The sequence below is a fragment of the Podospora bellae-mahoneyi genome (genome assembly GCF_035222275.1).
Source record: "Podospora bellae-mahoneyi strain CBS 112042 chromosome 1 map unlocalized CBS112042p_1.2, whole genome shotgun sequence".
Taxonomy (NCBI): Eukaryota; Fungi; Ascomycota; class Sordariomycetes; order Sordariales; family Podosporaceae; genus Podospora; species Podospora bellae-mahoneyi.
In genome coordinates, this window is record NW_026946360.1 from 717,345 (window position 1) to 731,079 (window position 13,735).

A 13,735-nucleotide genomic window follows, 5' to 3' on the forward strand; every position below is an offset into this window, starting at 1 on the left:
CGCAAGTACTACGTCGGCCAAGAGGTTTGGCTCGCTGCCCGCAATATCATGTCAGACAAGGGAAGCGTACGCATTTCACATTTTGATCGCCTACGCTAACATGTGTCGAAGAGCACTCCTAGACGCACGACTCGCTTTCACCATTATCGAAGGTTTCGCGATCTGAGTTAAATTTACGGAGGGGCATTGTACCGAATCTGCGCTTACTAAGGGTCCTAACAGTTTATAAAGGCCATCAATACATTTAAGACTAACGTAACGGGCATGTACCCTGCGGAGGTTTGGCTCGCTATAGCAGTGACGGCGACTACCATATAACCAGCTTATTACTCCTCTAAATTACTCTCAAAAACTACATCTACAATCTCATTATTCAATAATTCCCCTACTCAACTACTGGTCTGCGGTGCGGCCACCGGCCTGTGCGTATGTGTGAGGTAGTGGGGCTCACGGAGGATTCAGGGGTTCAGGGGTTCAGGGGTTCAGGGGTCATGTATAAAAGTAGCCTACTTCTCGCATTCTACTTTAGAGAGATTATCGACTTTTTATTCTTTAAATTTCGTGCCTTACACGCGTGCAGAAGGATACTAGCCCTCTATTCAGGCCAATCCGGTGCTTATTTTATAGCTTGCGAGTCTATAGCGTCTTTTCTTTGCCCTACGTGAAGTGCGGCCTGCGAGCGAGTCACTGTCACGAAGGTGTTTTATTCAGGGCCCAGTTGAGGGTATAGTTGTGGTGTTGTGGTTTGTTGTGACCTTCCGGTAGGAGGGTCCGGTTGGGAGGCTCCGTGGGAGACTCCGAAGGAAGCTCACTTGGGAGATGTCCCTGTAGGGGGCTATCCGGGAGGTTCCAATACGCGGCTCACGATGCAGACACCGGAGGCGCACGATGTGGAGACTCTCGGGGAGAGTCTCTAGCGAAGGAAGATGCGGGGGGACTCTACCAAGCTGGTTTTACTATGGGAAAAACAGCTTGGGAGGGTCACTGGGGATGCTCAGCTGCCGTAGAAAAATAATAAATTGATTAGTTATACTATAGTTTAACTATCATTTACTTGTACGTAAGGAGTTAGTAGTTAAAAGTAGGGTAGGTAACTAAATATTGCGCGGCTAGTAAAGGAATAAATTAATCAATTAAATATATATTCAAGCCTTTGGCAGTAGCTTAAGGCTATAGGGCACGACCTCGAGAGAAAGTGAGAGCAAGATGAGACAGGCCAGTGAGAATTTGAAAGTCAGAACCAATGCACAGCAAGCTTCGAGTCACATGCGGAAAAGCGGGGCGGTGGGACAAAAGGTGCACATGCTTGGAAAGCCCGAGTTTGAAAAACCTTTGATGGCATTGAACGTTTTAGAGGACATCAAGATCGACTTTACACGTGAGCAAACCTTGATTTACAGGCATATTCTCTCGGAGAAGCCGCTACATTCATTCTGACAGTTATGTGTTGTGATAGACGCATTGAAGACGAATTCCGCAAGCGGGCCGTTGACGAACTCGCCCAGAACAAATCCTCTCTGCCTGCCAACTGGTTGCTCTATGTGCTACGTCTCCACCAGGCCGTTTCTCATCCGTTCCTGCTGGAGAAGTTGAAAAAGGTTGAGACTGACACCCCCTATATCGTGCAGATTGGGCGTTGGTGTGAAGAGAAGCTGAAGAACGTGATGGGCATGGGGTACGATGACATTCATGGAACATCGCTGGATGCCAGATTCGATTTCAAGCCGCATCTACTTCGGCTGGAGAAGCATCAGGAAGAAGACCACATTCGAAATGTCTGCAAGAGATGCGGATTAACACCTGATGATGGATTCAACCCAAAGGCATGTCTATCTTTACACCAATATGCCAACAATATAGGGAATGGAAGTTTAATTAACAGAAAATCTTAGTGCGGGCATCATTTCTTTCGGGAATGTGTCGAGAGTCACCTCTCAGACATGAAGGAGGGCGTTCAGCATGATCTTGATTGCCGTGTATGCAAGAAGCTCATTACGAACATCAAGGCGTCTCGCAAATCCAAACCAGAGGACCAAAAGAGCACCCCGATATAAAAGAAGGCGATTCGCGGTGCATGGCGATGTGCCTCTGATCGCAAAGGTCGGGAATTGGGTGATGATGTGAGCGGGATTCAGCCAGTCGGCCCATCAAAGGTCGAGTCTCTTTTTCTAGACGAAAGTGTAAAATCCGGTCTCGACAAGATTCAAGCACAGGACGACTTCACTGAAAAGGAGGAGATCAAAGTATTCGTATGTGATCTTGTTGCTTTTACCATTCTCCCCGGCAAATGTTTCACATTACTCGAAGGTACACCCTTCCCGTGATAGGACTCTGGCAAATATATCTAGGTTGCCTTGATTCAATGCAGCGGCCAAGCATTGAATCTTGTATGTGCAAACCGAGTATTCATTTTGGATCTTTGGTGGAACTACGCCATCAAGCAACAGGCCTTTGGATGCGTGCATTGCATAGGCCAGCAGAAGCAGACCCGGCGAGCCCGTATCGTGGTGAGGAAGACCATTGATGAGCGAATGGCAAAACTACAGCACACCGAACTCGTCACGATTGATGCCGCCATCAGAGAACATAACCTTTCCAAGATGGCGCTTACGCCGGGCGAAATTGCTGGCTTGCTCGGTGGGGTTGTTCTAGATGAACACGGCAAGATTCAGAACATTGTTTCTGATTGTGACGAAGAAGACAGCGACGAGCAAGGAAATCGCGATGTGGCGTGTCAGGCCCACCGATGACGAGAGGCTGGCTGCTAGCAAACTCTACACAAAACATTCGTTCTGTTCTTGCAAGTCCTTCTCTTCCTTTTCCACAATATCCAAGTCCTCATCATCACTCGCTTTTCGGGCTTCTTATCTTGCTTGTTGCATTATTTTATCATAATGGCAGCATCACACACAGATGCTGGCCGTTCTCTCGCTCAAGGAGACAGCAAAACCACGCTCGCTCCATCAGTTCCACCCACCGCCATAAGCTCAACCCAAAAGCTTAACCAACTGTTTGACAGCCCAAAAGAACCCAAGCAAATCACTGGTAGCATTGAGAAAACAACAGCCACTGCCGCTGCAGCAGCCGTTGAAGATAGAGCCCCCGACGGTGGATATGGCTGGGTCTGCACCTTCTGCAGCTTCATGATCCACGCCAACACATGGGGAGTAGGATCACCATGGGGAATATTTCTCGATCGCTACATATCCCAAGGTACTTTTGCGCGAGTGGGGAAGTTTGAGTACGCCATCATCGGAGGCCTGGCTATGGCTATGGCCCTCATCGTTGCGCCACTGGCAAATCACTGCAAAATAGCCCTGGGAACTCGAGGGACGATTGTGCTAGGGTCCGTGATTGCATCCATTGGAGTTCATACTTCATCAACTGCATCCAAGGTTTGGCATCTGGTGCTATCGTATGGAGTTTGTTATGGGTTGGGGATGGGGATAGTGTACATTCCTGTAAGTTCTGAGCGCTCTGTCGATCGCCGTCGCTGACTGTGTGGTGACAGACCCTCTCCGTTGTCGGCCCCTGGTTTTCCACCCATCGGAGTCTAGCCATTGGCATTGCGACAGCCGGATCAGGCTTTGGCGGGCTGGGGTACAGCCTTCTCGCCGGCAAGCTCATTGCCACGTACGGAATTCCTTGGACCTGGCGCATTACGTCCTATATGATGTTCTTCTGCAACTTCTTCTGTGGCTTGCTTGTCAGAGAGAGCCCGGTAACAAAGTCATCTGTCAACAACCCTGCTGCGCCAAAGTCCTCATCCTTCAGCTTCCACATCTTCACCCGCCCGCAAGTGATTCTCATTCTCATCTGGGGCTTCATGGTGGAACTCGGCTATGTGTCGCTGTTCTTCTCGCTTCCAAGCCACGCCACCTCCCTCGGCCTCGATCTCAATCAAGGGTCCATTGTCCAAGCCGTGCTGAGCCTCGGTATTGGAATTGGCCGCCCCTGCGTGGGCTGGGTAAGCGACAGGCAAGGCCGGATCAACACGGCACTGTTGATGACGCTCTTTTGCGGTTTAATCTCTCTTACTTTGTGGATCTATGCCCGATCGTATCCCCCGCTGTTGGTATTTGCATTCCTTGCTGGCATCTCATCGGGTACGTTTTGGAGCACTGCCAACCCCATCGTCACAGAAGTGGTGGGATTGAGGCAGTCCTCGGCCACGTATTCAGCGGTGTGCTTGGTGATGGCGCTGCCTGCTACTTTTGGGGAAGCTATCGCTCTGCAGTTCGTGGATGAGAGCAGGACAGATGACGCCAAGTTTTTGCCCTCGCAGGTGTATGTTGGGTGCACGTACTTTGTCGGGGCGGTGGCGTTGTTGATGTTGAGGGCGTGGAGGGTGTGGCAGTTGCAGAGAAACCTGGCGGACGTGGAAGATGCCGAAGTAGCTGGGGTTGTGCCTGAGGAGAAGATGGTGTATGGGTGGATGATGCCGAGGATGTGGATCAAGGTTGTGAAGGTATGATGTGACGGAGAGAATGAATCACGACGGTTATGAAGGGCGTTAATGGTTATGGCAATATCGATACTGAATTACTAATAAGGCGTTGTAGGATCGGTGGGAAGGTAGACAAAAGTTTCTATCGATAGCAGTAATGTTTATTCCTTTTGGACTATGTTCCCAACCTGCCTCACATTCTCTGACGCCTGTCAATTGTTCAATGAAAGTTGTCCACGATGTGCACACTATGAGAAATGTTCACACACGCAACCCTAAAAACACGAGTGAACAAAGAGCTATCATAACCAAGATAGCACGGCATCTAGCGGCATGCAAGTGTATTATCGTTATTTATTATTGCTGTTTTGACATGTCCTCGGCAAAACTCCCAGCATCAGGTATCCTCCATAACAACATTGGCAGATCAACTACGTCAAGGGTATAAACTTCCAAAAAAACAAAAAAAACAAAAGCAAACAACTGTTCCTTCCCTCCCAAGTCTGTTGTTCATCAACTCCAATTTTTTTTTATTAAACAACCCTGCCCACATCCTTCTCTCCCTTACCAGGGACATACTCCTGGCTCCCCGTCCCGCTGGCATTGTCAGCATCATACGCCACTCTCAAGTCATCAATCTCGTCGCCAACCTCCATCCACTTGTCGCTGCAGGCGGGGATGGGGCTGAGCTTGCACAGACCCCAGTACACAAACGCTGAGACTCCAAATCCGCCAAAGAAGTTGACGTTGTATACATAAGTGGCGCCAATGGGGACTTCCGTGCCAACAGCTCCGGCAAAACCAACGACGTTGATGAGAATGCCCGCGATGTAGGCGGCGTAGGCGCGCCAGTGGAAGCCGTAGGTGAAGCGGTATGGGGAGGTGGGTCGGGCGTCGTAGAGCTCCTTGACGTCGAGGTAGCCCCTGCGGACAAAGTAATAGTCGGAAATCATGACGCCGGCGATGGAGGACAGGAACACGGAGTAGGCGGAGAGGTAGGTGGTGAACTGGTTGGAGTCGGTGAGGAGGGTGTAAGGGCACATGGCGAGACCGACAGCAGCGGCGATGTAACCACCGCGACGAATGTCCAACCAACGAGGCAGAAGGGCAGTCAAATCGGTACCGGCCGAGACGGAGTTGGCAGCAATGTTGGTGCCGAGCTGGGCGAGGGCAAAAGCGGTAGCAATTACAAAGACGCCGAAACGCCCACCAGAACCGCTGTCATCAATGAACTTTTCGAGAAGGTCAAGAGGGTCCCAGATGGGAGCACCGCCGTAGATGACTGTCGAGGAAGAGGAGACGATAATGCCGATGAATGAGGTGACAGCGAAACCAATAGGGATGGTGAAGAGCTGAGACCAGAGGGCGTCTTTGGGCTTTCCAGCAAAGCGGGAGAAATCGGGGTCGTTGACAATGAGAGTCGCAAAGTTGGCAATGGAGCTCATCACACCTTTCACGAACTCCCAGGCGAGTTCGGAGCCTTCCAAGCGCGCTGGCTGGCGCACGATATCACCGAGCCCTTTGGCGCGAACGACGGCCCAGACCAAGAAGGCGATGCCCGCAACAGGGACGACATACGACTTGACGGTGAACAGATGGCGAATCTTGTGGACGGGGAACCAGATGGCCGGAAGCGAGCAGAACCAGAAGATGAAGAAAGAAGCGTAATCGGCCGTGGTGGTACCGGAATTCTCAGAGAAGGTATTGGGGATGGTATTGCGGTCCTAGAAGCTGTGAGTTGGATGGATCCAGGCAACAGACGGCAGCTTTCCAACACTCACCCAAGATAGCCAGATTGCCCTGATCATGATGTAGACACACCTCCCTCCAATGTACGACTGGACACCATACCAGATACAAGCTGCGATAGTTGTTAGCCCCCGAAATGCGCCAAGTATGCGGTTCGCGAGGATCTCGTTGCTCACCCATGACAGCCCGGTTGAACACTGGCCACAAACTTCCCCAGATTCCGAACGAGGATCTGGCCACGACCGGAAACCCAATGTGATACTGTGCACCAATGCGGCCCGTCAAGCAAATAAAGAAGCCAGAAATCGCATAACCAAGCCAGACACAGATCCACGACTGCCACCACGACAGACCGCCCACGATCATAGTACCGCTGATCATCCAAGTGTTGATGTTGAACGAATCGGCAATCCAGAAACCGACAAAGTTCCACGGACCCCATTGGCGTCGTTCGGGCTCAACCGGTTTGAGATCGTGGTTCGTCAACTGTGGTTGTGTCCGTGTCAGCTTGTCATTGCGACGGGACGAAGACGCGATAGAGGGACATGGATTCTTTTCTGAAGGCCTAATCCGATATCCATGGATCACGGACAGGTACAGAAAGAGGACGAGCGCGCGGTGTGTGAAGGGAGGAGGAGGTCCGCACCATCAGCTGTGCTGTTGTCAACCCGGGCTCCTGCTCGACAGCAATCTTGTCCGCGAAGCGCTTGAAGGCATTGCGTCTCCGCGGCGCCTCCGGAGTGAACGTTGTGTTCTCCATGGCTTCGATGGTATAGAGGGTCGGCCGAGGGCTGTGGGGTTCGGGTCAAAAAATTTGCAAGGTCGAGAGGAGCGTCAAACAGGTTGAGCAGACGAGGGGTGTTCTAGCTCTCCTCTAGGATGACGCGCTGCTGCGACGGTGCTGCACGGGAGGCCGGGTCGGGGCTCTGTGGGGAGTTGGAATTGATCGACAAAGTTGAGTCGTCAATGTTGCAGAACACTCCAGGCCAAAAGTAGGGGACCTCTTTTGTACTTATGCAAGATCGAGGTTGAAGAACCGGTGCATTACCGGTGCCAGAGGCGGAGAAGAAGGGGAGTCTGGATAAGGGCTGTGGCGAGGTGATCCTGGACACCAGCAGACGAGTTATCTGCCATAGGGGCTTGGAGTTTCCAATACCTGCGTGTCACCGTCATGGAACAGCTGTTGGTTTCTTTGTGGCCGTAGTGGTTGACAATGTCATTCGATACTTATCTATGCCTAATCGGGTTTCTCGCCCCGCCGATCTCCAATTCTCAAAGACGGTGAGAATTGCTGTGGTATCGATATCGGCAACACCAAACTGGTGATGCCCCCCTCGGTTCCCCCACGCGTCAACCATGGCTGGGCTGGCTGCTGGACAGGGGGGCTCTGAAAAGAGGTTCGGTGGCATGCCAACATGGCTGTCGCCCAAGAATTCTAGAGCAGAGCTGGCCGCAGGAGCTGTATCCCAGGCAAAATGCGCGCTCGAACCAAGGGTCTCGGCCAAACCGTCTGCAAGCTCTTGCAGCTGCTTTTTGTGGGTTGGAAGAAAGTTGGCTTGCTTGCAGGTGGTCTGTGACCTTGGGAGGCGCTACGGCAGGTCGGAACACCGCTGGAGGCTGTCCAGCCATTGGCCGCCCGCAGGGATGATCCCTTATCTTCGGAGAGCCGTTGACTTGGTGCACGGGAAAAATCTCACTTGGGCATCTTGGCCCTGCACCAAGATGGTCTATCGATAAGCGGGGATAAGATAATGGCCAATCGACCCCGCATCTCAGTGGATTCGAAAAGTTTTTACTTGATCCCATCGAGTCAAGCATGGCGGTCGTGAACAAAACCCCATGTTCCCAGGCCGCAAACCCTCATCCAATTGGGTTAAGGTGCATGTGGGGTACCAAGCAAAGAAGCTTTTCAGTCAGTACCTTATTCAGGAACCTGGAAGATGGCTGCTTGATGTTTGTCCTCCAGCGGGCGGGCAGAGCCTTTGCTCTTTGATCGGAGGTAAAAGCTTGAGTTGGACTATCTTAGCACGTGAGATTGTCTGTCCTCCCGCACTTGTTCGGTGAATGCCAAGTCCAAACAAGCCGCCGACGACATCAACTGAAGCTTGGGGTGCTTGGAGGGGTAAGCCACAATGTGCCACCTACAGTAGCTACCAGCCATCAACCTGCGCCTAGACCACCCGCAATGCGGGACCGCGATAACCGGAGATAAGTTGCCGGTAGTCCCTGCTCTGTCGAACCACGCGAGGAAAACCAAGAGCGACCAAGGCCAAACATATCCATCTGTTTTAGTCCTATAGTTGACATCCAAAAGATGACAAAGTTACGAGTTTCCAATATGAAACCTTTCAGATGTTGTCTTGGCACATTTTCACATGGCATTTTGGGAAACCCACGTTTTGGAGAAACACTTCCCCCAGACCCCATACCAAGCACCAGGTTTGAGGAGGTTGGATGACCCCCACTCTCACTTTCACACACCATCCAACCTGCCGGTTGAGCAGACCACTAATCAACCACCACGGGACGATACAACTCAGCCTGCAGACAGGGTCCAAAAAGGTAAAAAAGAGCGCATCTGTATCTGCTGCGTGCCACAAAGCAACAGGGGCTCGAGAAGAGGTGCGCCCTGAGCTTATCTGATGACGGGGTTGCCCCAGATCCCGGTGACGATTAAGGTATATCTGATTAGACAGGATGCCATTCGTCGGGGTCGACTGCCGTGGACGTTGCATTCCCCCACGACCCTAATCTCAAGCTCGACACTAGCAGCTGGCTCTGGGTTCAATGACTTCGAAGCTGGCACCATGTAGGCTTATCCGTAGTTATCCACTTGGCTGGCAAGATACTTTTCACCTGAGAGCTAGCAGTTACGGCAATTCAGCCTCACCAAACATTGGAGCCGCGGCTAGAGAGAATCAACGTGGAATTGCTAAATGTATTGTCAAACTGCCTTCAATGTGGAAGAAGAATGTCCGCCCCAAAGATCATGCCCACCTCTTCGCTTAAGCACATCTGATGCGTCTGATGCATTGCTAGATCCGAGCTACTATACTAGCTTCAACACCCCATCGCCAGTGCCTTGAAGCCCCTTCCGACACGAGCCTACTCGTCAGAACTCTGGTGAGCTATTGGCAATGTCAGCACACGATCCAGCACACATGGCAAGGGCAACAACATTTGAGAACTTACCCCAATTTTCAAACGCTCGCAGGCCTCCAAAGTCTCTTGCCAACAAAAGCTGCGTAGCTCTCTGCAGCTCTCCCTGGGGGATATGGATCTCCCTCTTGACACCATGATCATGGTCAACGTATGTCATAACATTGGGCTGAACGCATTTCCTCTCCGAGGTAGTGGCCACGTCCATGCTGGAGGATGGGTACCACTGGCCAGCGCAAGTGTCGTAGGGGCCAAGGTCCACACAGCATCCGAGTAATCCCTCCTGACTGAACGGATGTGTGATTTCACACCGGCCGTTGGCCTTGGTCTGGCACGAGTTCTGGAAGTAGCCAGCGACAGTGGAGCCGTTGGGACAGCCCTCGCAGTGGACAACACCACACCAAGGATCCGAGGCCTGACAGCAAACGGACGCGGGGATATCGCGGCTGATTCGAGTTGGGTTAGATTGGTCGAGCGCCATCGAGGATTCTGAGTGACATACCAGCTGATAGTGTCGGCACCATCCCAACAGTCACCTGAACGGTGAAAAAAGAGCCTCTCCGCGGCGCACCCAAGAATGGGAAGCAAAAGAAGGATTGCAAACAGCATGACTGTCGAACTTTGTGGTGATAATTGTGAAGAGGTTTGAGTGATGGGTTGAATCGTGGAAGCGGGAAAGGGAAGGGCGACTTTGACTTCCAGATCCAGAGGGTGAGTGAGGTAGGTAAGGTAGGTAGGTAGCAGAAAATTCAACTTGTGGCCTGGAATATATCCTCGAAAAGGCAGTCGCGAGACCCGCACCTTGGATGCGGGTCAACAGTAAAACTTTGATTCACCAATGAAAATTTGAACCCCCGTCCGAAGTAATTAGGAAGGCACATTGAGACCACAATGGCTCTGTTATCGGCGAGGGCGGTGAATCCCTTGTGTGATGCTCTTTCCGTTACCTATCCCTGCTTTGACAAAGACAAGGCAGAGGCTTTGCTATTGTATGGATATCAATGAGTTGAAATTAGCGGACTCTTTGAGATCGGCTTATCATATCTTCCGATGTGATGAAGACCTCAATCGAAGTTACTGGATATATCCTTGGAAGCAAGCGGAAACAGGAAAGGCATGACAGAGATAGGGATTAATAAGTGGATATTGGTGTTTGTGACTGACATGTGATTCACACTCTGCAATAACCAAGGACCATACATATCACACACACATGGATACCTGGTAAATACTAAACATGCAACGAATATACTCATCTCTGATAAGGTACCTTCTCGTGGAAAGACCAGGTATATCTTGATAACTTGATGACAATAATGTCGACATCTGTTCGGATCTAATCAATGTTACTCCTAGAATCAGTCACCAACCCTATTCTGAAACTTTTACTATGCCCTGCCTGATGTCACTTACCCATTTGGGAGCCTATCAAATACGTGAAGAAACAGTGGTCTCTTGAGGGGTTTTCAGATTCTGCTGGCACTCCGCTACGATTTCTATTATCTTCAAATAGACAATCGCCGTATAGGATCTCACGCTCCTTACCGAATACCAATTTACATAGGTTGAATCAGAGCTACAACGTCCTGGACACCAAAAGTAGGAAGGTAAACAAAGTCCAGCCCCACTGTGGCTGCCCACCACCGAAGCCAACTGTCAAAGCTACCAGGCCTGAAAAATATCAAAGTTTTAAGCACATCTCTCACAAAAGTATATATTTATCTGGTCTCATTGACATTTGCTTGCCTTTCTTTCATTCATCGCATTCAGCAATCCACTATCACACACAAACAAGATACACAGTTTGACAACAAAGTAAACACAATGCCCAGAATCACTTTTCCTCGCCGTCTCCTCTCGCTCCACATGCTGGATTTCCGCCCTCGAGCTTCCTATCAGTACCAGCGAAAAAGATCTGTCTTCAGGCCAGTGCGCCCAGCCCCAAACCCCAATCAACCCATGATCCAGCCAGACCCCAACCGTCAGCACTATCGCATCAAAACAGGCCTCCTCACACTCGACACCCCCTCGCTAGTACATCACGAACCACTATTCTTAACCACCGCTGCAGCCGTCTCATCCCCATCCTTCCCCGGTTCACCTGGTCCCCCCGGCGGCCCCTCAGACCCAAAGGACCCCCCCCTCCCCCCCTTTGATCTCGAACTGGGCTTCATCTCTCTAGACTATGCTCTCTCTGTCCCGCGCTCCCTCTTGGACCTCGTAGAGAAGGATCGGGATGAGCACGGTTTCAGCCTTGGTCCCCTCTCGAACAAGGGCACAGTAGAGATGCAAACGGACTCTGACCAGAGCGATTGCGCCGAGATGACTACAACGATTGTGCTCCGAACCAGGTCAACTTGAAATCCACCCAAAGCGGACGACATTAGGGAGATATTGATGGCTGAAAATAGGGGGAAGGTAAGAATGGGAAGGGGAAGCAGCAGCGATCGGTTGCCGGAGGAGCTCGTTGCTTCATGTAAGTTGACATTGCCCGAATTGAATAAGAGAGGGGATGAGAGTTGTTGACTGACAAACAATAGGATATCGCGAGGAGATTAGCCCAATTCCTCAAGTACGGCGCTGTGAGGGGCTCGACTATGAATTTGGATGGCCAGTTCCCGGATTCGATGACGGTTAAGGACGCCATCTGGCCGGTGTATCAGGCTGCGAGGGAGAGACAAGGGTTCATGGATCCAGGCGATCTGATGATGAGTGACAGGAGCATGATGGACTTCAATGTGTAGGTAGTCTACAAGATTCGCTTATGGTGTCGTCGGAAACATCTGAAATCCAAAAAGCTTTCTTGGCCGGGTGATTAGTGGTCTTGAAGGTATCCGAAAAATGTAAAAGGCAGTCAATCAAACAGTACTCAGCTGTTGAGAATAAAGTTAGCATTTAGTCTACATATATCATCCAATTCAATGTTTCTTAATCAACCTCAGGCATAGCCACGACCCTCTCTTCCGAACCCAGCGACCGGCTCGGAACCCTCGACCCCGGCGCCCTCGCCTTTCTAAACAGTACCAACCCCGGCCACGTCCCCAAACTAGCGTACAGCTCCCACCCTTCCTCCTCCACGACCTCCACCAACCTCACCACGGTCTTGTCTTCCGCCCCCTTTGGTCCCAAATACTTCCTCCCCGCAAAGCTCAGCCTCTGATACCCCTTATACTTCCCCTTAACCCCCCACTTCCTCTTCCCCAACCCCATCGGAAAAAAGCTTTTTGCTATCCGTTTATGCACCCTAGCCGGCAACCCCCCCACAACCAAAACCTCCCCCAACTGATGCAGACTCATGCCCAACCATTCATACCTCTCCTGTTCCCTGGTCCCATCAAACCGAAAAACCATATTCTGGACATCCACGTTTTGTTTCTGGGCCAAAACCTTCCTCCCCACCGTCGGCGGCTCAAGCGGGTTTTGAACAACGGTTACAAACCCCCAACCGTGGTACCACAGCTCTTTGAAACCACCACATAAAAAACCCACCCATTGGCGGGTGAATTCTGCGAATTTCTTCTTGGAGTATAGCGTGGCGCGCATGCCAATTTTGATCACGACCCAGGCGATGGTTTTGGACTCGAGTTTGATATAGGAGGATTTGCCGTCGATGATAGAGGGGAATGAGGTGTTGGCTAGGTTGGTGATGACGCTGATGGCGGTGGGGGGGAAGTTGATTAACCCGAGGATAATTGTGCGGTTTTGGGCAGAGGAGGAGAGGGTGAGGGAGGCTAGGTTTGGGGGAAGGGCGGAGAGGTTGTCGTCGGAGGTGGGGGAGATGGCTCGAGGGGATTTTCGAGTTGGTGGGTGGGTTGAGGTGAAAGGGGTAGGGGTAGGGATTGTGGGATGCCGGTTGGAGGAAGAGGAGGCCGTCTTGGTGTCGTTGTGTGGCGGCATGATTTGGGGTGGGAGCGGCCACTTGTTGTCGAGATTGAGGAGGTGGATTTGATGGTGGAGGTCAAAGAGGTACATGACTGGAGGATGTTTGGGAACCGGTGTTGCGGTGCGCTGTGGAGCCTAAATGCAGTGACAGTTTGAGCCTGGGAAAAAGCACTCTTGCTGATAACGCTCCTGCCAATGTCATTGTTGGACGATACAGAAGGTGCCAGGTCACATGCGATTGCAGTTGCTGTACGAACATCATTGCAATCAGGGTTGAATGACTTGAAAACTGAAAACATTATGTCATATGAAGTTGATTAACTTCTATAACCAGTTGACTGTGGCTTCATTGTGGATGTGCAAGCCATTTTCTTTTTCAGGGGTTTGTTTACATTCAGTCAACATCGTGGTCAGGGGTCAGGTGTCCAGGGCAACGCCTTGGAGTCTTGGCACTAACAGAAGAAAACACAACTGTCCGTCCAGCACCCCGTGGCCAGC

At 51.2% G+C, this 13,735-nt stretch overlaps 4 protein-coding genes across 4 annotated transcripts; 1 reads left to right on the forward strand and 3 right to left on the reverse strand.

Moving 5' to 3' along the window:
* Positions 1 to 2,894: 2,894 nt before the first annotated feature.
* On the forward strand, positions 2,895 to 4,474 carry QC761_123430 (uncharacterized protein; the record flags this gene model as incomplete). The annotated part of the gene is made up of 2 exons (XM_062875607.1): positions 2,895 to 3,461; positions 3,512 to 4,474. The coding sequence occupies 2 exons, from the start codon at positions 2,895 to 2,897 to the stop codon at positions 4,472 to 4,474; spliced, it is 1,530 nt and encodes a 509-aa protein (XP_062736189.1).
* A 282-nt stretch (positions 4,475 to 4,756) lies between these two features.
* On the reverse strand, positions 4,757 to 7,732 carry fur4 (uracil permease). Its single transcript, XM_062875608.1, has 4 exons — positions 6,843 to 7,732; positions 6,373 to 6,682; positions 6,229 to 6,308; positions 4,757 to 6,171 (listed from the first exon to the last, which is right to left on the reverse strand). Exons 1-4 carry the CDS (start codon positions 6,954 to 6,956, stop codon positions 4,981 to 4,983), a joined length of 1,695 nt encoding a protein of 564 aa, XP_062736190.1. The 5' UTR covers positions 6,957 to 7,732; the 3' UTR covers positions 4,757 to 4,980.
* A 1,375-nt stretch (positions 7,733 to 9,107) lies between these two features.
* On the reverse strand, positions 9,108 to 10,429 carry QC761_123450 (uncharacterized protein). Its single transcript, XM_062875609.1, has 3 exons — positions 9,858 to 10,429; positions 9,389 to 9,801; positions 9,108 to 9,324 (listed from the first exon to the last, which is right to left on the reverse strand). Exons 1-3 carry the CDS (start codon positions 9,962 to 9,964, stop codon positions 9,302 to 9,304), a joined length of 543 nt encoding a protein of 180 aa, XP_062736191.1. The 5' UTR covers positions 9,965 to 10,429; the 3' UTR covers positions 9,108 to 9,301.
* Positions 10,430 to 12,283: 1,854 nt separating this feature from the next.
* On the reverse strand, positions 12,284 to 13,327 carry QC761_123455 (uncharacterized protein; the record flags this gene model as incomplete). Its single annotated transcript, XM_062875610.1, has 1 exon — positions 12,284 to 13,327. One exon carries the CDS (start codon positions 13,325 to 13,327, stop codon positions 12,284 to 12,286), a length of 1,044 nt encoding a protein of 347 aa, XP_062736192.1.
* Between the last annotated feature and the right edge of the window lie 408 nt (positions 13,328 to 13,735).

Coding starts and splice junctions, on each gene's coding strand:
- fur4 (XM_062875608.1), bottom strand. CDS start 6,956: ATGGAGAACACAACGTTCACTCCGGAGGCGCCGCGGAGACGCAATGCC. Junction 6,683..6,842: donor TGACAACAGCACAGCTGATG/GTGCGGACCTCC, acceptor ACACAACCACAG/TTGACGAACCACGATCTCAA. Junction 6,172..6,228: donor GGGCAATCTGGCTATCTTGG/GTGAGTGTTGGA, acceptor CACAGCTTCTAG/GACCGCAATACCATCCCCAA.
- QC761_123450 (XM_062875609.1), bottom strand. CDS start 9,964: ATGCTGTTTGCAATCCTTCTTTTGCTTCCCATTCTTGGGTGCGCCGCG. Junction 9,802..9,857: donor GGTGCCGACACTATCAGCTG/GTATGTCACTCA, acceptor AACTCGAATCAG/CCGCGATATCCCCGCGTCCG. Junction 9,325..9,388: donor GCGAGCGTTTGAAAATTGGG/GTAAGTTCTCAA, acceptor CATTGCCAATAG/CTCACCAGAGTTCTGACGAG.